The 25,613-nt window shown below is 35.5% G+C and overlaps 1 protein-coding gene and 2 long non-coding RNA genes across 3 annotated transcripts; 1 reads left to right on the top strand and 2 right to left on the bottom strand.

Annotated features, from left to right (window-relative positions):
* Nucleotides 1–8,137: 8,137 nt before the first annotated feature.
* On the top strand, nucleotides 8,138–8,991 carry LOC123883649. The gene is made up of 2 exons (XR_006800348.1): nucleotides 8,138–8,344; nucleotides 8,827–8,991. It is a non-coding gene; the product is annotated as an uncharacterized LOC123883649 (long non-coding RNA).
* Nucleotides 8,992–19,646: 10,655 nt separating this feature from the next.
* On the bottom strand, nucleotides 19,647–21,834 carry LOC123883648. Its single transcript, XR_006800347.1, has 3 exons — nucleotides 21,300–21,834; nucleotides 20,809–21,180; nucleotides 19,647–19,916 (listed from the first exon to the last, which is right to left on the bottom strand). It is a non-coding gene; the product is annotated as an uncharacterized LOC123883648 (long non-coding RNA).
* A 2,852-nt stretch (nucleotides 21,835–24,686) lies between these two features.
* Nucleotides 24,687–25,474, bottom strand: LOC123883647. The gene is made up of 2 exons (XM_045932544.1): nucleotides 25,417–25,474; nucleotides 24,687–25,333 (listed from the first exon to the last, which is right to left on the bottom strand). The coding sequence occupies exon 2, from the start codon at nucleotides 25,187–25,189 to the stop codon at nucleotides 24,863–24,865; it is 327 nt and encodes a 108-aa protein (XP_045788500.1). The 5' UTR covers nucleotides 25,190–25,333; nucleotides 25,417–25,474; the 3' UTR covers nucleotides 24,687–24,862.
* Between the last annotated feature and the right edge of the window lie 139 nt (nucleotides 25,475–25,613).

Here is a 25,613-nt window from a genome sequence, read left to right as displayed (position 1 = left end):
TTTATCCAGGTGTATCTAGAAAAGTCATCAACAACAACATAGGCGTACCTTTTACCTCCTAAGCTTTCAGTTTGCATAGGACCCATCAAGTCCATGTGTAGAAGTTCAAGAACTCTGGTGGTGGTAAGATGCTGCAGCTTTGGATGTGGCATCTTGGTTTGTTTTCCAATTTGACAGTCTCCACATATGCTACCTTCTTCAATTTTGAGATTTGGTAGTCCTCTGATGGCTTCTTTAGATATTGCTTTCTTCATGCTTCTTAGATTAAGATGACCAAGCTTTTGGTGCCATAGTTTTACTTCATCTTCTTTAGTGATTAAGCATGTTGACATATTTGCTTCTTCTTGGGGGACCCATAGATAACAGTTGTCTTTTGATCTGACACCTTTCATCAAAATCTCACCTTCGTTATTTGTAACCAAACATTCAGATTTGGTGAAGTTTACTTTCATTCCTTGGTCGCATAGTTGACTAATACTTATCAAGTTTGCAGTCAATCCTCTTACTAACAGTACATTGTTTAGTTTAGGCAAGCTATTACTTCTGAGCTCCCCTATCCCAACAATTTCTCCTTTTGCACCATCACCAAAGGTTACAAAGCTGGTTGAATAAGACTTTATACCGACAAGAAATTTACTTATTCCGGTCATGTGTCTTGAACAACCACTATCGAAGTACCAGTCTTCCCTTGATGAAGCTCTAAGTGATGTGTGAGCAATCAGAGCAGTAATCTCTTCTTCAGGTTGAGTTGTATCACTTTTCTTCTTATTTTCACCTTTAGGTTTCCATTCTTGTTGAGTAGAGGCACTTGTGGAAACAGGTTTATGCTGAGGACGTCTGTTAGGGTACCCAAATAGTTTGTAGCAGTAAGGCCTTATGTGCCCTTTTCTACCACAGTAATGACATCTCCAAGCATGGTGTTTTCTTCTATTTCTTGACATGGGATGCTGCTGATGATGCTGCGACTTCTGATAAGGCATCCTTTGCTTCTGAGTTTCTCTAGGATCCATGTACATGAGGTCAGGACTGTATTTTTTGAATTTGTTGACATTCTCATAGCTAAGCCCAATATTCCTAGGCTTTCGAACATTTTTCTCTAAGATTTCCTCCAGTTGGCCATCAGCCTTATGAAGTTTGTCAAGATGCTCATCATCTTTATACAACATGTCAGAGAATTTTCTCAGCCGCCAAATGTCAGCATTTAATTTTTCAATGACTTCCTTAGCTTCTTCAAGATCAGAGGATAGATAATTTACCTTCTTTTGAAGTTCCTCCATCTTTGATATATTCTCATATTTTTCTGCTTTTAACTCATTGATGGTTACCTTTTGTTTCTCAATAACCCTGCAGATTTCTTCACTCTTAGAACAAAGTTCCTTGTAGGATTCAACAAGCTCTTCATAGGTTACCTCTCCATCATCAGATTCTGTATCAGATGTAACAATACCTGTTAAGACTGAGATATGTTTAGCAGTTACAGATGCTGTATCATCTTCTGAGTCATCATCCTCAGACCAACTGACAGTTAGCCCTTTCTTTGTTCTCTTCTGATATGTTGGACACTCAGGTCTGATGTGACCATATCCTTCACATTCATGACATCGAATGTTTCTGTTTAAGTTTGATTTTTCATCACTTTTTGGTTTTCCTTGATTTTCATTGCTGCGCATAGTGCCTGGAGCATTGTTTTTGAAATTTGATTTTGGTCTCTTATCCATTCGTTTCAGAACTTTGTTGAATTGTTTTCCCAATAACACCATGGCCTCAGAAATGCTCTCATTAGTTTCTTCTTCATCCTTTAGTTCTTCTTCATTATTTTTAGATGAGAAGGCAATGCTCTTATTTTTCTTTTCACTTCTTCCATTTGCAGCACTTTCATAAGTTTGGAGTGATCCAACCAGTTCATCCAGTTTCATCTGAGATATGTTTTTGGCTTCTTCCATAGCTGTGACTTTCATATCAAATTTCTTTGGAAGAGATCTGAGCATTTTTCTTACTAACTTTTCTTCGGGAATTTTCTCCCCCAAAGAATCAAATTGATTATCATAATCTAGAATAGTCATATGAAAATCTTGGATTGTTTCCTCATCCTTCATACGTAAATTTTCAAACTGAGTAGTAAGGATCTGTAATTTAGACATCTTTACCTGAAGAGTACCTTCATGAACAGTTTCAAGAATCTTCCAAGCTTCCTTTGCTGAGACACATTTTTTGATCAGCTTGAAGATGTGTTTGTCTACCCCATTGTATAATGCATATAATGCTTTTGAGTTTCCCAAAGCAAGCTCATCTTCTTCTTTAGACCAGTCCTCCTCAGCTTTTAGTTCAAGTGTTGGCTTTCCATCTTTGTCCATGACCACAGGGGGGTCCCATCCTTTCAGAACAGCTTTCCAAGTTTTGCTATCCATAGATTTTAGGAAAGCAATCATGCGTGATTTCCAATAATCATAGTTGGAGACACCAACGAGAAGCGGTGGTCTGCTTACAAGCCCTCCTTCTTTGTCCATGTTGCCAGACATTCTCCCTGGAGCTCACCCTATAACCAGAAAGGGTGCCTGCTCTTATACCAATTGAAATCTGGCACGCAGTGAACACAATGCTGCACAAGATGCTATAGCATACATTGCAGCAAGACAGTCGCAGAACACAGGAAATAAATAAATAAATTGCAGAATAATAAATAAGACAGATAGTTGTTAACCCAGTTCAGTGCAACGTCACCTACTCTGGGGGATACCAATCCAGGAATGAATACACTATAATAGCTCTAGTTCAAAGCCCTCGACCAACACCCGGTACTTGACTTATCACCTAGACACTACCTGTGCAATCCTACCTAAGAACCTCTTAGATAATGAGACCCCGTCCCAAATTCCTTCTAACAACACATACTATGTTGCTGTCAATAACAATAATCAGGATGGAGACACTCTCCTAGAAACTAGACCACACTCTTGCTTAAAAGCTTATGAGTGAATCACACACACTAACTCCGTGCTTAAAAGCTTAGGAGTAGCTTACAATTAACAATAAAACACAGTCCTAAACTTGCATCAAAGTGACACAAGAAAGGCTGACAAAAGACACACACTCTAAACCTTAAAAACTCACACTTTGTAAAAAACACGGTTTAGAATACATGAGTTGTAAAGGCTTGAGGCTTCACATATTTATAGTCTTCAATTGTCTTGATGGGCAAGCTAGGTCTTCAGACAAATACAGCTGTAGGAATTGCGGCCAACCCTAAATTATTTCCAGAAATATAATTCATGTGTTACCAAACAAAAAAAAACGCAAAAAATATAATATAATTATATTTTTGTTTTAAATAACATTCCTTCAGCCGACTTCAATAAAACTTGCTGAGCAAGGCTCGTTTTGCCCAGACGCACGTGCCTGAATATATAATTGAAGCAAATCTTGACTAAGATTTGAAATAAAAATTCTGCACGAAGAACAGAGCATCAGGATGCTGTACTATAATGCTACAGCACCTCAGTCCAGCATCTGGCTGGTTGGCTTTTGCAAAATGTAGCCAATCAAAACACCAACAGTATAATATTTGCGTATGTCGCTTGCTTCGTTTTGGTTCTTGATTTTCTTTAAAAGTATTGGTTTCTAGTAAATGACTTTAAACATAGAGTCTTCCTACAGATTATATTTCTTAATTATTCGATCTCATAAGCAAAGTATTTTTAAACGTAAAGTGTTATTATTCCTTTGTCTCATTTTCTTTCCGAGGAAATTTATTATATTAGATTTTTGCCAAATAAAGTATGAAATATTATTTTATTTTTTTCAGAAATTATTTTACTATGAGTTTGTACCTGGCTTTTATCAAAGTATTTTATTTTATTAGGCTTTATAATCAAAATTTGTTAATAATTTATTTTATGGTTGCAAATTATTTTGTGGACTTGTTTCTAGTAGAATTTTTATCTCTTCAAAAGGTCCATTAGTTTATAAATCTAATCAACATATTTATTTGATATCAGAGTGCGCAGCAAAAATATAAAATTATATGTCTTATCTTACTCTTAAGTTTTCGTACCTTCTTGTTATCTTACTCTTAATCATTTTCTATAGTGTAGTTTCGAGGATGAAACTAATTTTTGATGGGTAGAATGTAAGACCCGAGAATTTTATTTTACTTTCATATATAAATAAATATTTTATTTACGTGTTGAAATACTTTACTTTATCTTCTACAACAAGTTGCTTTATATTATGATTTTATTTATTGAGAGAACTTTATGCTATTATTTTTTATTTTCTAGTTTCGAGGTCGAAACTATTTTTAAGTGGGTAATAATGTAACAACCCGATATTTTATACTTATCTTCTAAGTTATTTTCTTGATTTATTTCACAACTTATCTTAAACTTTTAGTTTCGAGGACGAAACTATTTTTAAGGAGGTAATAATGTAACATCCCAAAAATTTATATTTATTTTTATTATAAATTTATTAATTATGATTTTTTCCATCCTATTTATTTTAATAAATTAGTAATGTTAATAAATATTTGTATAACCTATGTATATACTATACTAGTTTAACTTACCCGTGCGATTGCACAGGTTAATGTTCAATGGAAAATATAAATTATTAAAATTTTATTATTTTGTGATTTTTTAATTATTTATAAAATTATTTTTTTATTTAATGTAATTTATTTAAATATAAAAAATAATACTTTTTTAGTGATTTTAAAAGGGAAGCAGGGTGGAGAGTGATCTTTCACTCCCATGTTATTTTTTTTGCCAGTCGCAACTCTAACTTTTTTTATTATTTAATCATTTAAAATAATTATTGTGTTAAATTTATATATAGTTACATCGATAATTCAACTAATAAAAAATTTCCATAAAAATATTTAAAAAACAATTGGGGAAAAAGACAAATTAATTTCCTTGATTTTACGAAGTTAAATTTATGTTCCTGAACTATCATTTCAACTATTATTTACATATGATAAAATTATATAATCATGTAAAATTCTATCAAAAGTTCGTGTAAATTAAATATTCATTCCCCGTATGTTGTAAAATAATCGTGTGAAATATTCATTCTCCGTAAATTGTCAGAAATTAGAATAAAGATTGAAATAGGAAGAACATCGAAATTGTAAATATGATTTAATATTAATTTTATAATAATTATCTGATTAGTTAAGTCTGTGTTTGTCAAAAATAATAATAATGATTATCTGATTGATAAATTATAGGACAAAATGATCTTGTTTCCATTTTTTTTTTTTTGTAGAGTCTTGTTTCAAACTTTAATAGTAATTAATCATATTAATAATTAATTGGGATTGGTTTAATTAAATATATTTCAAAAATTAGTGGATTAATAATTAAAACTTTCCATATTTAATGTTTGGAAAATGCTAATATGCACGACACACAATGCTCGTGCAAATCTGACGACAGGTTCAAATCTTAAATTCTATTTTTTTTGCTTCCCAATTTAACCCTTATTTCCCAAATTTAACCCTTTTGTCCTTTTAACATAAGTAAATGTTTTGTAATCTCGCGTCGTTTTCAGCGGCATGCAGCTCCGCCTCCATGGGTGGTGGATGTGTCACCTCCAATTGATGCCTCTGCCTGCCTTCTTGCTTCACTTGTTGTCGGTATCGACGACGCATCACTGCTTTGTTCTCCACCAACCGTCTCATCACAGCGCACGCCTCTTGATCTTGGATTTTTGAGAAATCATGTGAATTACCAATTTAAACTGTGGCGCTGAATACAACAACAGTGATGGTAAAGACAAGATGGCGACTGAAACAACAACGACGGAGGCAAACAACAAAGTCAGAGAAATTTTGTTTAGACACATGATTAACAGAGTGATGAGCAGTGGTGTTGAGAAATTTTTGGGCTTGTAGAAGTGGTGGTGGTAAGATCAATCATTTGGAGGGAGTTAGAGTGCATTTAGTGCTGTGACTGTGAAAGTAAGAGACTGTCTAAGAGGAGAAGAAAGAGATTGTCGGTTGCATTTTGCATAAATAAAAAAATACTACAATTAATAATTAATAAAGGAAATTAGGTGTGTTTTAAATTTTAATGCAGTCGTGCATTGTCGTGCAGGAACCTTGTCGTTCCATATAGCACTACTGTTAATGTTTCAGTTGAATCAAGACATGAATATAGACATTGTTCATATAAAATAATCTGGTCAATAAATTATTTGATTTATTCTATATTTGATTTTTTTTAAGAAATTTACAATAATGTGCATGAATATCTATTTTTTGGTGGAGCACATTAATGTAAATTAACCGACAATAAATAATTAAAAAAATTCTAAATTGGAAATAACGATTTTTGCCAAATAAAGTAGATGAAGTCCAACTTTAGAATTTGATTTATAATGATAATCGTCATATTGCCAAATAATTGACTTTATAAAAATTAATATAGTACATGAATTCATGCTAATTGAAAAGGTTGTGAGAAAATGGCATCTCAACAAATGTTTATAGAGAACATCCGAATCATTTTGAGGAGGAATAAAAATTATATAAGAAGTGATGATTAGTGTTTTTTCTCGTGAGATCTTGAAATTGAACCCCAAACTATAAATATTGGCTAAATTACAAAATACAATCATTAAACCTAAAACTACAAATCGTTCTATATAATAGACATAATTAAATTATTGAAATCTAGCATCAAATTTCTTGTTGCATGAAAAATTATGCTTGTAATTGTTCCATCTAAAATAACGACTATGTCCTTAGGATCATGGATCAATATGGATTTAACGCATAAAAAATCACCTGAATCACATGGAAAAAAAAATTAGATCATGAGAAAAAAATATGAAAGAAAATAAAGAAGAATAAAAGAAAGAATGAATGATGGGAGAAAGTTGGAAAAAATGTATCAGAAAAGTTGTTTATATTTATACTGAGATGTGGAATACAATATTAATTAACATTCCTTAATTTGTCATTTTGGTTCCTACCATGATATAATTAGTAACAGAGTATTAAAACAATTAAATAGAAAATGTGTAATAATTAAGGCAATTGTGAGAATAGTGGTAGTGATTGATTAATAATATAAGATCAAATTAATTAAGAAGATAAGATCGAAATCAAAATCAACCAAAATTGGATATGTAAATCTTAAGGAGTTTTAACCAAACGACACATAAGCAAATGTGGTCTTAGAAGATGCCATGTAAGATTAGAAAAAAATTGGTTGATCAAGAGAATGCCATGTATGAAAGTTTCCATGAGAAAAAACTCCTAAACATATAAATAATAGATTTCTAGTAGGTGGCGTGACATGTCTTATGACAGATGTTCATGACTTAAATTTTAATTGAGAAAGTTTATATATATATATATATAGAGTCAGGATCCGTTGACACCAACTAGTTTGACACCAAATGTTACACCTCTCAATAACGTTTTAACCGATATAAATTTTATAAAATCCACCGTTGGATTGAAAGTTTACATCATATAGATCATTTGTGTAAAATTTCAAATAAATCCAAAATCATTTGATATGTTATTGAGATACATCAAAATTAACGGTTTTTGTATTTTTTTAAATGTCGTTAATCTTTATGTGTCTCAATAGCATATCAAATGATTTTGGATTTGTCTGAAATTTTACACAAATGATCTATATGATGTAAACTTTCAATCCAACGGTGGATTTTATAAAATTTATATCGGTTAAAATGTTATTGAGAGGTGTAACATTTGGTGTCAAACTAGTTGGTGTCAACGGATCCTGACTCATATATATATATATATATATATATATATATATATATATATATATATATATATATATATATATATCATTTACTATTTATTATTCATCAAGCTATACATAGAAACCAATACTCCAACCTTCTATCCTTGACACGACATTTTCTTTGATTGACCAATTAAATGTATTTGATGACTTTGTCTAGAGTTTAATGAGTTGTTTGCAAATAATTAAAGGTATTGATAATTCCTCACCATATGTGACTCACGATGACTAATTTCTTGTTTAAATTCATTTTAGTCAAACATGTCAATAAAGATAGTTTAAATTCATTCTGTTGAATGAGGCTTTTATGATCAATATAAAGAGGTTGGTCCTCTCTCCCTCTCCCAAAAACTCACGCCATCTCTCTCTCACTAACACTTGATCATACTCCATACTCCAATTGAACACATCCTCTTTGCATACAAACTTTTCTAAGCTTTTGAAAAGACACCTTCTTCTCGATATCGTGGAAGTCATGAGCTATTGTCCTTCCTTGTAATGTCCATAGTAGACCATTAGAATTTGTGGCAAGGTGTTCCTTTGTAAGTAAAGTACCTAAGGTAAGGGCAGTTTCCTCCATACAAGTTACTATGCATGAATTTGGTTGTATTGAAATATTGTATGATGATAGCCATGTGTGTGTTTTTTTAAAAATATTTGTGAATACATGATTTTTGAAATATTAGTGATGGTGTGAGTAGACATGGCATGAACATTCATTTTTGTATGTGGTGCTCCAGCCTTTTTGCGTAAGGGGGTACGTGATTATCTTATTTTTGTGGTGCTCCGGCCTTGTGCGTAAGGGGGTACGTGATTATTTTTTTTTGTGGTGCTCCAGCCTTGTGCGTAAGGGGGTACGTGACTTTCCCCATTGGTATGGGTGACTATATCCGGATCATTTAGAATATGAGCATGCATTGTGTTATTATTTTCAATGGTGTTTATGTGTGCTTTGATTTATGCTCTATTTTATACGGCTAAGTTGTGTTTGGTTTTCTTGATATGGGCGATGGGAAAAGAATACTGACCCTTACCACTACAGGTACAAAGCTTGAAGATGAGTATTGTTGGTGTGATGAATCGTTGCGTGCGCGGGGAAACAAAAGAGGGTTTTTGTTTAAATGTAATCTAAATATTTGACGTCGATGGCTTGTAATATTTTTGGATCCAATAAATATTCTTTAGTTTTAATTCAATAATTTTGATATGTCGAAATTTTTAATAAAATATTACTGCTTTGTTTTGTGATAAATTATAAATATGTTTAAAAGAAAAGTTTATTTTCTGGAAATAATATAATTAGACGTAACGTCTTGGATTAAAATCCGGGGCGTTACATCTATCATCCAATTATAAGTTCTTAAACACATAATCGAATACTCAAACGATCAATTATCACAATTAGCCAAACATGTGTCACTTATCACTTATCACATAAATGTACACATAACCTAATGCATTCTAATGCTTCAACTTCATGCAATGTCACCCTAGACATATCTAATGCATGTGGTACCATCTTCTTTATTAGTGTATCTCACCTCTAATATCCTTCTTTATCGGATAAATATAATCCGATATACTTCTTTATTGGAATATCCAATATCCTATTTAATTCATGAATGCATGTATATGTTTTTCATGAATTCACTCACAATTATTTAGCATAAAGCTCTTCATTTACTATGTGGAACACTATCCAACATACTTCATGTTGTACCCTAAATTTTGACTACGATGTTTCTCGTCTATTTTATTTTTCTGTTGTCTTTTTTTAATCAGTCGCGATGTTCTGACGAAATTTCGGCAGAGAGGTATTTTAAAATACCTCATTTGTTTGTTCAAGTACTTTTTTTTATTTATTTATTTTATTATTTATTCTTTTTTTGTTTTTTATTATTATCAATATTATTATTATTATTATTTATTAATAATATTATTATTATTTATATTTATTTTATTATTTTTCTCAAAAAAGGGCCCTTTCTCTTCTTTTTGTTTTACGTGTTTTTTCCCCTTTTTTTTTATTTTTATTTATTTCCTTTTTATTTTTTATTCATCATTTTATTATAAAAAAAAAATCAAAAAATGTCCAAAGCAGCAAGGTCAGGGACGCAATTTCTCCAACCCAGAAGCTTTTTTTCCTTTCTTCTCTTTCTTTTGCTGCAGCACAACAGAAACAAAAGGAAAATGTTAAACAACCTGCAACCTGCATAATAACAACAGCAAACTCAAAGCATTGTCCTTTTCCCATTTTGAACTGATGCTCTTAGCATTGGAAAGTTGAGGTCAAACCCTCCCTTTTCCATCAGCAACAAACCCTAATTTTTGGGTATATATAACAGCACAACCGAAACACCAGAGGAAGAGATTTTGAGAGAAAAAAATTTCAGAGATGAAAAGAGAGCACAGCCGCAAAAACAATAACAAAACCCTAATTTTTTTTCATCACCACAGAAACCACAGAACCCTAAAAAACCTCTCATCACAGAACAACCTCAAATACCACAACAAAGCAAACCCTTTTCTTTTTTTCCTTCAACCGTTAAAAAAAAAAAAACAACCTTCATCAAACCTCACCATTTTCTAATCACAGAGACCAAACTAAAACAAAAAGAACAGAGGATAGAAAGAAAGAGAAGGAGAAAGAGCGAAAAGGAGAAGGAAAAAACGTTGAGGAACTGACTGCCTCCGATCTACGTTTGGGTAAGGATTTTGATTTTTCTATGCTCATATTCGTGTTCTAGGGGTAGAATAAGGGGGGGTTTAGTGTAAGCTTTTATATTTTTGGGATGGTTTAGGGTTCCGGCACGGCGGCGCCGCCGTATGGCCTGACGGCCGCCGCGCCGGCGATAGGCTGAGAGGAAACCCTAGCAGAGCTAGGAGAGGACAGGGAAGGAAGAAGAAAAGAAAACTGAAAAAATATTACGTATTCTGTTCTAAGTTTGCTATTTATAGTAGAATTTTGTTTTTAAAAAATGTTTTAAGTTAGTTTGGTTTAAGTATAAGTTGGTGAGATGTTTAACACAACAGCTCCCACAGCCCAGTTGGCTAGAGCGCGCGCCCTAGAAAGAAGAGGGGACGGGTTCGAACCTCCCCCCTGTTGTTTTTCTCATTTGTTTTTCCTTTTTTTTGTTTTTTTTTGTTTTTTTGGTTGGTTTGCTGATTGGGGCGTTGGGCCTTAAGCCCAGAACCTATTTGTCTGCTATCCACACCCCCTGTGCAGCCCAGATCTGCTGTTTACACCCCCTGACTTAAAAAATGTGTTTTTTTTATCTTTTTTTTAGTGTTTTATCTTTCGTATTTTTATTTCTTTTAGTATAAAAAGGTGGAAATATGTTAGATTGTTTTTTTAGGGTTTAGTATGTTAGAATAGTTTATCTCTTTTGTTAAGTTATTTGTGTGATAAAAAAGAAACTTGTCTTTTTTTAATAAAAATAGAATGAAAAAGGATCGGATTGTCATGTGGCTCTCCGGTTCTCTGGTTATTCGTATTCTTGGTGATTACCTCGAAATGTGGATAACCGGCGTTCTTTTAATTATTTCTTTTCAAAAAGTAATAAAAACCATAAAATGAACGCAACGCACTAAACTGAGTCTTTTTTGTGAAAAATGTTTAACTGAGTCTTATGTGTTTAAAAAATGTATTAGAGTGTTTCATGTGTTTAAGAAATGTTTTAAGGAGTCTTATGTGTTTAAGAGGTTTTTTCCATGTGTTTAAAAAAGGAGTCCCGTGTATTTAAAAAGGGTATTTTGTGTAGTTAAGAGTGTATTATGTGTTAAAAAAGAGTGTTTGTGTAAAAAGAGTCCTTTTTGCGAATTAAAATCAACCAACAAACACGTATTTTCTACCCGAGAACTGCGTGTAGCTTTGAATTTCCCATTGCACCTGGGAATACGTAGGAGCGGGATGGTGTATCTCGTCAAGCACATTAATAAAAAAACTTTTTGTGTCAAAAGAAATGTTAAGAGTCTTTAGTGTCTTTAAATGTCTTTTCTTCGTTTAATTAGTATAGCACAAATAATAAAGCATCATTACACAAGCGCGAGAACTAATTTTAATCCTAGATCTAAAGAGAAAGTTTCCGTTGAATACAACGGATGCGAGGGGTGCTAATACCTTCCCTTCGCATAACCGACTCCCGAACCCGGAATTTTGGTTGCGATGACCACCCTTTCCACTTAAAGGTTTTATCGATATTTTCCTTTTCCGCGTGGCCGCGTGGAATAAATAAAGTTCGGTGGCGACTTTACTGTTTTAGCGAGCGTTTATCGCTTCGCGCAGTTTTTTGTATTAGCTAGTTGAGTAGATTAGCAGTTCATCCTTAGAATTAGCCTTAATTTTTAGGGAGGGCGCTACACTTCATCATTAAGATTTAACAAAACCTTAATATTCTTCATTTATACTTCATACACGATTAAAAATCATTTAACGATTAGCAATGAGCATTATAAGCATCAACAATCATGTAAGAATACCAGTGGATCACCTGCTCGTGGCGAGCTGTTCGCAACACGTTCGCTGAGCGAAGGCCTAACGAGTGCCTCCTGACAGGAAAACTCAAAACCTGCGTTTTCCACACCAAATCACCCAAAAATCCCATTTTTCATGTTATAAATCCCAAAAGAGTTTGTATTCAAATATAACAAACATGGATAAACACAAAAGGACAATCCATTTCTTAGATCTACATCATAAACATCGAAAAAGTAAGGATTGAACAATTTTTCATCAAAACTCTCAAGAACACAAAGTTCTTGAGTTTAACCTTTCATAAAACTCGTTTTTAACCATTAAATTCGTTCATTCATCATGTTAAAAGCACGTTAAGCATGTTAAGAACCTTAGGAACGATTTCCATCAAGAAAATCCATTCCAAGCTAAAACGAAAATGGGGTGGAGGATGTTCGGGTGAGGAGAAATCGACATTCTCCCCTTCCTCGAGTCACCCACGATTATGGAACCTACTCTCATACCTGGATTCGAAGAAAACACGACGAAAGATCTCGAATCTCTAGCTTTCCTCTTGCCCTAGCTCTCAAGCTCTCTTCCTTCTCTCTATCTTCAAGAACAAAAGAGAATAATGAATTTCTCTCTCCCTCTTGGCCATATGGCGCCCCACACTCTCACACAAGGCACATTGGGCCTCAAGCCCAATTGGCTTGGCCCAATGACACGTTAACTCTCACTACTCGCTTAATAACTAAAGTACTCGATAAATAACTCAAATTATTAACTTAATTAAAATGCCACACTAATAAAATATTTTAACACACGAAAACTAATAATTTGAAATTTGGGTCGTTACAACTCTACCCTCCTTAAAGAATTTTCGCCCTCGAAAATTACCTGGAAATAACTCTGGATATGAACTCACCATCTTGCGCTCCAATTCCCATGTCGCATTCTCACCAGCGGGTCCTCCCCATACCACCTTCACCGAGGCATATCTTTGTTTCTCAACCTCTTCACTTCTCTTCCTTCGATCCTCAAAGGCACAGTCTCGACCGTTAAGTCATCCCTCACTTGAACATCATCTGATTCAATCACATGTGACGGGTCTCTTACATACTTCCTCAATTGTGAGACGTGAAACACATCGTGCAAATTCGCCAATGATGGCGGTAAAGCAATCCTATACGCCACCTTCCCCACTCTTTTCAGAATCTGATAAGGACCAATAAACTTCGACGTCAACTTCCTTGATTTCAAAGCACGTCCAATTCCGGTAGTCGATGTAACTCTTAAGAAAACATGATCACCTTCTTGAAATTCAATGTCCTTCCTCCTCTTGTCATGATAACTCTTTTGACGACTCTGAGACGCTTTCATCTTCTCTCGAATCATTCTAATCTTTTCCGTAGTCTCTTGCACAATATCCGGACCAAGAATCACACTTTCTCCGGATTCAAACCAACAAAGCGGTGTTCTACACCTCCTCCCATACAAAGCCTCAAAAGGTGCCATTCCAATACTCGAATGAAAACTATTGTTGTACGTGAATTCGATCAACGGTAAACACAAATCCCAACTTACTCCTTGCTCCAAAACACAAGCTCTCAACAAATCTTCCAAAGATTGTATCGTCCTTTCCGACTGACCATCTGTCTGAGGATGATAAATCGAACTCAACCTCAACTTAGTCCCCAAAGCCTCTTGTAAACTTTCCCAAAATCTCGAAGTAAACCTCGGATCTCGATCTGAAACAATACTCGACGGAATACCGTGCAACTTCACAATTTGCTCCACATAAATCTCGGCCAACTTAGGCACCAAGGTACCTTTCTTAATAGCAATAAAATGCGCACATTTCGTCAAACGATCTACTACCACCCAAATCACTTCGCTACCTTTCGTAGTCTTGGGTAAACCTCCCACAAAATCCATCGCAATACTATCCCACTTCCATTCCGGTATAAACAAAGGTTGCAACAAACCAGACGGTTTCTGATGCTCAATCTTTGACTTCTGACAAACTATACAAGCATAAACAAACTCAGAAATTTGCCTCTTCATTCCTGGCCACCAAAACAACTTTTTCAAATCTTGATACATCTTGGTTACTCCCGGGTGAATACTCATTCCACTTCTATGACCTTCTTCCATAATCATTTTCTTCATCTCGGGCACATCGGGCACACACACTCTTCCATGAAACCTTATAACTCCATTCTCGTCAACTTTGAAATTAGCTTCTTTTCCTTCCTCAACGACTAGTGCCAACTACTCCATCAACTTCTTATCCGTCTTTTGACATTCTTTGATATTCTCTAGAAAAGGATTCGACAACTTCAACATTCCCAATTTCACACTCTTAGGAGTCACTTCACACACTAGACTCAAGTCTCGGAACTCTTCAATCAACTCCAACTCTTTCACCATAAGTGATGACATGTGCAATGATTTCCTACTCAACGCATCGGCCACCACATTAGCTTTTCCGGGGTGATAACTCAAATCAAAGTCATAGTCCTTCAAAAATTCGAGTCATCTTCTTTGTCTCATATTCAACTCCTTCTGATCGAATAAATACTTCAAACTCTTGTGATCACTAAAGACTTCAAACTTCGATCCATACAAGTAATGCCTCCACACCTTTAATGAAATCACAACTGCGGCTAATTCAAGATCGTGTGTCGGATAGTTCCTCATGAACCTTCAACTGTCTCGACGCATACGCTACCACTTGACCTTTTTGCATAAGCACATCTCCTAGTCCCATCTTCGAAGCATCACAATACACGACGAAAGATTCCTTAGCATCCGGTAAAATCAACACAGGTGTAGTAGTCAACCTCTTCTTAAGCTCTTGAAAACTTTCTTCACACTTCACATCCCAAACAAACGCTTGATCCTTCCTAGTCAACTGCGTCAAAGGCAAGGCCAACTTCGAAAATCCTTCAATGAACCTTCTATAATAACCGGCTAATCCAAGAAAACTTCTTATCTCAGAAACGGACTCTGGCGTTCCCCATTGCAATACGGCATCAACTTTCGCTAGGTCAACCGCTATTCCTCCACTTGAAATCACATGACCTAGAAAACTTACTTCCTTCAGCCAAAAGTCACACTTCGATAACTTGGCATACAACTTCTTCTCTTTCAAAACTTGCAAAACAATCCGCAAATGCTCTTTATGTTCTTCTTCGGATTTCGAGTAAACTAAAATATCATCAATGAACACCACAACAAACTTGTCCAAGAATGAATGAAAAATCCTATTCATGTACTCCATAAAAACACCAGGTGCATTGGTCACACCGAAAGGCATCACTGAATACTCATAATGACCATACCTCGTCCTAAAAGCAGTCTTCGGTATATCTTCCGTTTTCACTCTAATCTGATGGTATCCGGATCTCAAATCGATCTTACTAAACACGCAAGCTCCAACTAATTGATCCATCAAATCATCTATCCTCAGAAGTGGATACTTGTTCTTGATCGTCACTTTGTTCAACTGACGGTAGTCAATACACAACCTCATACTCCCTTCTTTCTTCTTAACCAACAACACAGGTGCACCCCACGGCGATACACTAGGTCGAATAAACTTCTTCTCAAGTAGTTCCTCTAGTTGCTTCTTCAACTCATACAACTCTGACGCTGACATTCGATACGGTGCCATAGATATCGGGCTAGTACCAGGTACCAAATCAATCGTAAACTCTACTTCTCTTTTCGGAGGTACATCTGTCACGTCTTCCGGAAATACATCGGGAAATTCACAAACAACCGGTAACTCTTCCATCTTAACTTCACCTTCAAGTTTCAAGGATGCAAACAACGCATACACCTCTACAGGTTCCTTCAACGATTCAACTACTTCCTTCTTACTCATCAAATGCAAACTCTCCTCCGATTTTGGAAACACAACGGTCTTCTCACAACAATTGATCACGTCTATTAAATACCAAAGATTAAATATTAACCAGTTCATACCAAAGATCACATCTATTCCACTAAGTTGGATACACACTAGGTCCATACCAAAGTGTCTACCAAACACGGTTACGGGACAGTCACGACATACAAGACGGGTAGTTACAGAACCATTAGCAGGAGTTTCTATTTCCATACGACCAGACATTTCAGACACAGGTATACTAAGACGCTTCATGCAATTTGAAATTCTGGTATCACTAGAATGATGTTACCCAAGATGTCCCAACAACTACTTTATGAATAATGTTGTTTCTATTGTTGGCACATCTTACGTAACATGTAAAATACTGACAGAAAATAAAATGCACAAGTAATTGTTAACCCAGTTCAGCCAACTGCCTACTCTGGGGGATACCAATCCAGGAAGGAAATCCACTAATAGTTCTAGTTACTAAGACCTCCAGCAAACCCTAGGATTTACGCCTTACACTAAGACCTCCAGCAAACCCCTGGCTTATGTCTTATAACCTCGACACTACTCATGCAACTTCTGCCTAGGAACTCCTAGACATGAGATCTCATCTCACTTCCACTCACACAACACAACCTGTGTTGTTTATACAATGTTGGGAATGATGTGGCAACAACTTACCTAGACAATATTTCACTCTTGCTTAAAAGCTTCAAGTGAATCACACACGGTAAACTCCGTACTTCAAAGCTTGGGAGTAACCTTACAATAATAAACTCAGTTCTTAACTCGTGTTATAGAATCCACAAGCAAGAATCACAATTAACAAAATACAAACAAAGACTCAACAAAGACTCAATATGTGTTTCTAATACTTTTCAATGAGATACTTAGTCTTGAACTTGGTCTTCATATATATAATGTAATAGCACGCTCCTCTTGCTTCACAAATGCAAGGACGCTCCTTGAGAGCCATAAAGGGTGATCTGATTCATTTTCAATCTTCATTAAGGATATATCAAGACTTTCCAAAAGTGTTTGAATGGCTTGGAAGATAAGATAAGTCATACAGCTATTCCATTAAGTCCGACTTATCTCAAAAACATCTGATCAGATCAAATCTTCAATAAGCGCGCTCTTAAGTGGATTTCCATATATAGCAGATGCTCAAATTAAATGCGCGAGATTTCCTTTAGCAAATAAGATGTTGTAACATGTTTTCCAACATCTTGTTAGCATATTTGTTTTAGCAAAAATTAAGCCAATTCAAATATCCAACACAATCAACAGATATAAAAGAATGTGTTGCTCCCGTATCAATAATCGCAATTAAAGGAGTGTTATAGATGAAACACGTACCTCTAATGAGATTATCCCCTTGATCCGCATCATCTCCACTCAAAGCAAACACCTTTCCCATAGTCTTCTTCGGCTTCTTGCACATAGGACTCTTGTGACCTTCTTCACCACAATTGAAGCAAGTCACCTTCACTTGACAAACATCCGACTTATGTCCCATCCTCCCACAATTGAAACACTTGTCCACCTTCTTTGGGCACTCATAAGACTTATGACCCATCTCCCCACACTTGTAGCATTGTCCACCACCTCTCTTCTTTCCACCACTAGTCTCAACAACTTTCTTTTCCTTGTCACCATAGGGCTTCCCACGGTCTTGACCTCTTCCTCTTTTGTCACTCATGGCCTTGTAGTAGTTAGTCTTGGCCTTTCCATCATCATCACAAATACGGCACTTATCCACCAAAGTTGCAAAGTCTCGGATTTGAGAAAATCCAATAAGATGCTTGATGTCCGGGCGCAACCCACTTTCAAACTTGACACACTTGTCATTCTCAGCTTCCACGGTGTTGTAGTGTGGACTAAACACACATAGCTCCTCAAACTTCACGGAATACTCCGCCACAGACATGTTCCCTTGCTTGAGCTCCATGAACTCCACCACTTTCTTGTTCCTAATATCAGCTGGAAAGTACTTCCTCAAGAACTCTCCCTTGAACATCTCCCAAGTGATTACCACACCACCAACTCCCATTCTCAGCTTAGCATTCTTCCACCACTTTTTAGCTTCTTCACGAAGTACATAAGTACCCAAGGTTAGCTTACTCTCCTCGGTACACCTCATAGCCTCAAAGACAATCTCAACTTCCTCTATCCACTTGACAGCAGCTTCCGGAGCATAGCCTCCAATGAAAAGCTTCGGATTATGCTTCATGAACCGCTCCAACCTCATCTCATCTTCCCTCCCGGGTTGATGATCTCTAGCCACAATGTTGGTCAAAGTAGCTATCGCATCTGCCATCTGATTGTTGTTCCAGCCATGATCATGAACAACCAACCAATCCAAGAACAGACTTAGAAAGGTAATATCAACAGTGTTATCTCTACACAAGTTGAATATATGGGCAACTAATCCTAATTGATTCCACATGAACCGACCTTGCTCTGATACCACTATTGTAACACCCAAACCCCTTAACGCGAATTTATTGAATATAAATAAGTAAAACACTTAAGAAATTTAGGCGTCACAGTTATAATACAAAATCACGGCATAATTAAAATCATGCTAGCACAGCGGAGATTAAAAGCAAATATAGATCATAATGCATATCATACAATAACCATATTGTTCACACAATATCCCTAGGCTCTAGGTCATATCAACAACAAGGATATTATGTTTACAACAAAAGTAAGGATTAGCAAGGTCAAATATGTCATCACAGGCTTAAGTACAATTCAAGCGAATAACCCGACACGGTAAACACCTAATCAGAGCAATTCTATACAACCCATCAAAAATATATACAAAATATATCTAAAGGAGTAGTCTAAGCTAATCTCCTCACCAAAAAGCGCACTATCACAAGCACGAGCAACTCCTCTAACTCTGAGCGGGATCCTCAACTTGAGAATCTGAACCCCCAACGGTCCAACACATAACACAAAGCATGAGAGTTAGATCACATAATCAAATATAAGTGTAAGTAAAACGGTACTTAACACTCCTTCATAACATATGCATACATCACAATTATACATATATATATATATCCACATCTATCATCCAATTATCAATTATCACAATTAGCCAAACATGTGTCACTTATCACTTATCACATAAATGTACACATAACCTAATACATTCTAATGTTTCAACTTCATGCAATGTCACCCTAGACATATCTAATGCATGTGGTACCATCTTCTTTATTAGAGTATCTCACCTCTAATATCCTTCTTTATCGGATAAATATAATCCGATATACTTCTTTATTGGAATATCCAATATCCTATTTAATTCATGAATGCATGTATATGTTTTTCATGAATTCACTCACAATTATTTAGCATAAAGCTCTTCATTTACTATGTGGAACACTATCCAACATATTTCATCATTAAGATTTAACAAAACCTTAATATTCTTCATTTATACTTCATACACGATTAAAAATCATTTAATGATTAACAATGAGCATTATAAGTATAACACCCCATGTCGATTTATCTAGAATAGCGACAAGAGTGAACATAACTGTATCGGGAAACATTAATTTCATTTACACAAAGGCCAAGTACGTGAATAGGATTACAAAATCCAACAAATGAATACATGATCGAGCTAACAACTGAACATAAATGAACCGAATCTTATACAAATATAAGATTAACATAACGTCAGCTTCATAACATAATTCACGTATCCGAATCTTCATGCCTCAAGGCCACGATCCTCGAACAACCTGCAAATCTGAAATCAAATAAGTGGGGGATGAGAACAGTCACTTCGTCTCAGTGGATTCCTACTACCCAGTTACTATTGGTGTCTACACCGGGGGCAACTGATGAACTAATAGTTCCTTGATACTGATTGTCAGTCTCTAACATAATTTCATAACATAATTTCATAAACATAATTTCATAAACATAATAATATAAAGGTGTAACACAGATAAATTATCTTGTTCATTTTAACATAACTAAGACACTCTGAGGTTAGCCGATCTCAGAGGCCTGACATATCTGTCGTCGATGATTACACGCATCGACACGGCATGAAGCTCACAATCGTAACATGATTGGATTCCTCGAATCCCATAACGTGGTACATAAGTAACCACCATGATTGACTGACTTTCTTAACTTAACTTAATTATCCTGATTGTTATCCTACCCATGAATTTCCCTCCATGGGGTAGCTAACTTGTCCTGATGTCCTGATTATCTTAACTTAACGTGTACTTAACATTTTAATTAAGTATTATAATGTATTATTCACATAAAATGTACTAAAAAGGTAAGGGATTCAAAAACGTGAGTTTGTTCATAATTTTAAATTCTACATAGTACTGAGCTGACATTCTCGCCTAGCGAGTACCATTTCGCTTAGCGAGGCTATCAGTTCATTACTCTGTTTTTACAATTTCCATCCATTTTGCAGAAAATCATTATCACAATCCCTTTCCTTATTAGCCATGAACATTACAGCATATATCACATAATTAAAACGGAGAGAAGCTTTGGGATTAAGCTCCTCTCATACACAATTCACCCTAATTCTTATGTTATCATGCAAGATTCATAATTTCCGGAAACTAATAGAGCTAAAACTAACTAGAGTTTAAGGCTCTAAGGGAACCCACCTGAAAAGAAGCTTGAATAATACCAGCGACACTTCCAGAGCTCGCCGAAACGCATAATTTGCAACTGAAGTGCTTTAAACCAATAATCAGAATTTTCTACATAATTCTGCATTAGAGCACCAACTTCAAAAATACCTACTGACCTCATTCCTCGTCCAAAAATTATGAAACCAGTGTCACAACGACCGTATTTGAGTTAGCTATTCATAGAAACAAACGGCGTCTCAAACGGAATTACAGAGAGAAAACAGTTACCTTTTTAATGCAGGTCTGTCCAGAATACGGGTTTAACCCAAATTCTTCCAATTCTTCTAGTTCCCTTAATTCTTAACTCATTCACCATAACCCATTACTAGTTCTTTATTCTCACAACTATTTCACAGCAAAGAACATATATATACATACATGCAAAATTCCAAAATGATGATCAATAATGAGGGTTTTTAGCTCTAATTGGGATTAAAGGAAAAGGAACATAATCCAAATATTACCTTAGTTCCTTAACTGTATAAGATGAGGAATTTGCAGCTCCAATTGATACATGCAGGCTTGAGTTGAAAGAATTGACTTTATCTTCCTTGAGGTTCAACTTGCAATATCCAAAAATCTCAATTCTTCCTTTAATGTTCACCTTGTGTCTTAAACGTGTTCCTTCCAAACAAGTATGTTTACCCATAGTCCAAGAACTTGAATCACCAGGAGCTCCAAATAGATTTTGTTGATAATGAATTGCTCCAATAGAAGAGATGAACAGTTGAGCCATGAAGGAGGAATAGCTTTTAGATCTAATAATGAAAATGGGTCATAAATTGAGATGGGGTCTTAGGTTCGGTCAATGAGGAAGAAGAGGTTGTTTTTCTCTTTGGACTTGTTTTCCATTTGATTCAAAATAAGGCTATGTTGGGGTTCAATCCATATGAATGGTGTGGGTGAATAAACATGATGGACATTGTGTTGTTGTTCTGTCAGGGAAACAGAGAAAGGAGTAGACAAGGGCAAACTTGGTAGAAAGGAGTAGACAAGGGCAAACTTGGTTTCTCTTACTCTTGATGCTTATGTATACACATGTGCACATGATGCTAGTCTCAATTACTGAAATGCCACTCATAATTACTTCACCATTCTCGGGTGTACCTCCTTTTTATTCGGGCTTAATTAATAAAATGGTCTCTTAAAGACATTTTTGGTTTCATATTGGTCCCTTAAAGAAAAAAAGGTCTAAATAGGTCCCTTAAAGAAAAAAAGGTCCGAATAGGTCCCTTAAAGACATATCCGTTAATCAGTTTGGTCCTATTTAGACCTCTTTTTAGGGACCAAACTGATTAACGGAGATGTCTTTAAGGGACCTATTCGGACTTTTTTTTCTTTAAGGGACCTATTTGGACCTTTTTTTCTTTAAGGGACCAATCTGAAACCAAAAATGTCTTTAAGGGACCATTTTATTAATTAAGCCTTTTATTTACTTCTCCGCTTTACTTATAAAATCCAATTAAATTGAGTTTCTAATTAATGTTATTATTAGTAACTATAGTTGGATTGTTACAATAAGCATCAACAAGCATCAACAATCATATAAGAATACCATTAAATCATGTTACAGGTGTCTAATTACACTTACAAACATCAACAAAAAGTTAAAGTTCCAGTACTGTTCGCTAAGCGAACTGTAGCGAGCATAACCTAATGCATTCTAATGCTTCAACTTCATGTAATGTCACCCTAGACATATCTAATGCATGTGGTACCATCTTCTTTATTAGAGTATCTCACCTATAATATCCTTCTTTATCGGATAAATATAATCCGATATACTTCTTTATTGGAATATCCAATATCCTATTTAATTCATGAATGCATGTATATGTTTTTCATGAATTCACTCACAATTATTTAGCATAAAGCTCTTCATTTACTATGTGGAACACTATCCAACATACTTCATCATTAAGATTTAACAAAACCTTAATATTCTTCATTTATACTTCATACACGATTAAAAATCATTTAACGATTACCAATGAGCATTGTAAGCATCAACAATCATGTAAGAATATCATTAAATCATGTTACAAGTGTCTAATTACACTTACAAACATCAACAAAAAGTTGAAGTTCCAGTACTGTTCGCTAAGCGAACTGTAGCGAGCCTCAACGAACGCTACCAGAGAATTACTGACTTATAGCGAGCATCAGCGAGCTGTTCGCTGAGCGAAGGCTCAACGAGCCTCAGTGAACCACACCAGTGGATCACCTGCTCGTGGCGAGCTGCAGCGAGCTGTTCGCCACACGTTCGCTGAGCGAAGGCCTAGCGAGTGCCTCCTGACAGGAAAACTCAAAACCTGCGTTTTCCACACCAAATCACCCAAAAATCCCACTTTTCATGTTATAAATTCCAAAAGAGTTTGTATTCAAGTATAACAAACATGGATAAACACAAAAGGACAGTCCATTTCTTAGATCTACATCATAAACATCGAAAAAGTAAGGATTGAATACTTTTTCCTCAAAACTCTCAAGAACACAAAGTTATTGAGTTTAATATTTCATAAAACTCGTTTTTAACCATTAAATTCGCTCATTCATCATGTTAAAAGCACGTTAAGCATGTTAAGAACCTTAGGAACGATTTCCATCAAGAAAATCCATTCCAAGCTAAAACGAAAATGGGGTGGAGGAAGTTCAGGTGAGGAGAAATCGACATTCCCCCCTTCCTTGAGTCACCCACGATTATGGAACCTACTCTCATATCTGGATTCGAAGAAAACACGACGAAAGATCTCGAATCTCTAGCTTTCCTCTTGCCCTAGCTCTCAAGCTCTCTTCCTTCTCTCTATCTTCAAGAACAAAAGGGAATAATGAATTTCTCTCTCCCTCTTGGCCATATGGCGCCCCACACTCTCACACAAGGCCCATTGGGCCTCAAGCCCAATTGGCTTGGCCCAATGACACGTTAACTCTCACTACTCGCTTAATAACTAAAGTACTCGATAAATAACTCAAGTTATTAACTTAATTAAAATGTCACGCCAATAAAATATTTTAACACACGAAAACTAATAATTTGAAATTTAGATCGTTATAATATTTAGTTAACTTCCAATTGATATTTCAATTTTGAGTGTTAGAGATAAAATTTGAATTTTGGCCAATGTGATGTTGAAAAAGAAGGTGGGAAAAATTTGGAGCAGATTTTGAAGTTTGAATTTTAATTTCAAAGTTAAATTGCATATCCAAAGGGTAATGTAGATAGATGTAGATGTTATGATGAGAAATGTAGTTCCTTTCTCCAAGTCATTGCAGTGCATTTAATGCTCACACCAAAAACTCTTACCAATGTAGTACTTTTTTATTACTATAATATGTAAAAATGGTGAGGTAGAATAGGTGTGCCATTGCTTTAGCAGCTGGAAATGAAAATTGTTGCAGCAATAATAAATGCAACTTTTCTTTGTTATACTGATAATATAAATAAGGGTAAATAGCGTTATACCCCCTGCAAAATAGGCGAGTTTTACGTTACCCCCCCTGCAAAATATTTTTTTGAGATTACCCCCCTGCAATGTCAAGATTCCTTGCGTTACCCCCCTGGCTCAACAAGTGGGCATATGACATGGACGAATCTTGACGTGACATGACTCGTTACGAACCTAGGTAAAAGAAAGTTGTAATTTTTTTTTACAGGGGGGTAATGCAAAACTCGCGTATTTTGCAGGGGGTAACGTAAAACGCGATTTTGCCCAAATTGAAAACTTTCTTCGTTTTTGCCCTAATCCCCTTGGTTTGATAAAAAATTCGGCAACATAAGGCTTAATATATAAGGTCTTCCTTACTTGACAAGATAATAAAATCAGAATAAAGTGCATAATGTACACTTGGTAACTACTGCACTTAAAGTGCATCATTCATTAGATAGTAATAAGCACATCTAGTGCTTAAGTCATTACAACACCAAAATAAGCACATATAGTGCATAATGTACACAAAATAAGCACATATAGTGCATAATGTACACAAAATAAGCACATATAGTCATACGACATTACACAAGTAAGCACTAATTTTTGTTAATATTTTTCCAAGATTTCATGGCTCTATAACAAGTTCCAAGCTTTGTTGAATCTTCTTGTGTTAATATCCCTTCATGTGGCTCTTTAATCACTATAGGCTGGGCAATACTTGAACCAACTCCAACAATTGGTTTTGCTAAAGCTTGCTGCATGATCCTTTCACTACTTCTTTTCCTTTTCCCATGATACAATTTCCTCTTCATAGATTTCTGCTTCACAGCCTTGCCCTTCACAACATTGTCTTTGTCATGGTCTGCGTTGTCCTTATTAGCTTCAGCAATGTCTTCAACAGTTACTTCAGGAATTGTTGCCATAACTTCATCAGAGATCTCTTCAAATAGTGACTGACTTGCACCACTCACAGTTCCAACCACAACTTCAGCTTCACCAGTGCTTGCATTACCTCCTGCTTCACTGGTGCTTGCATTACATTTAGCTATACCTTTTGGTGGTTTCCTCTACAACAAAGAACAACATTAATATTAGTCATCCACAATTATCAAACTAAAATACTGCATTTTATTAAAACAAATCAATTTACCTTTCTGTTCAAACCCTCTTGGGTTTGAGTTTTGCTCTTGCATGCTCTTGTATTATGGCCAAACTCACACTACAAGAAATTTGACATTTAGTGACGGCAAATGCCCGTAGCTAAAGATCACAAAACCGTTGGTATAGGCCAAAAAACCTACACCAACGGGCGTTTTGTTCCGTGGACTTTACTTCGCTGTACCCACG

The sequence above is a fragment of the Trifolium pratense genome, linkage group LG5 (assembly GCF_020283565.1).
Source record: "Trifolium pratense cultivar HEN17-A07 linkage group LG5, ARS_RC_1.1, whole genome shotgun sequence".
NCBI classification, from domain to species: Eukaryota; Viridiplantae; Streptophyta; class Magnoliopsida; order Fabales; family Fabaceae; genus Trifolium; species Trifolium pratense.
The sequence above is the reverse complement of the archived record's forward strand: the minus strand, read 5'-3'. Positions and strand labels throughout refer to the sequence as shown.

Bases quoted from the DNA above. Each gene is read 5' to 3' on its own strand.
- LOC123883647 (XM_045932544.1), bottom strand. From the start codon at position 25,189: ATGGCAACAATTCCTGAAGTAACTGTTGAAGACATTGCTGAAGCTAAT.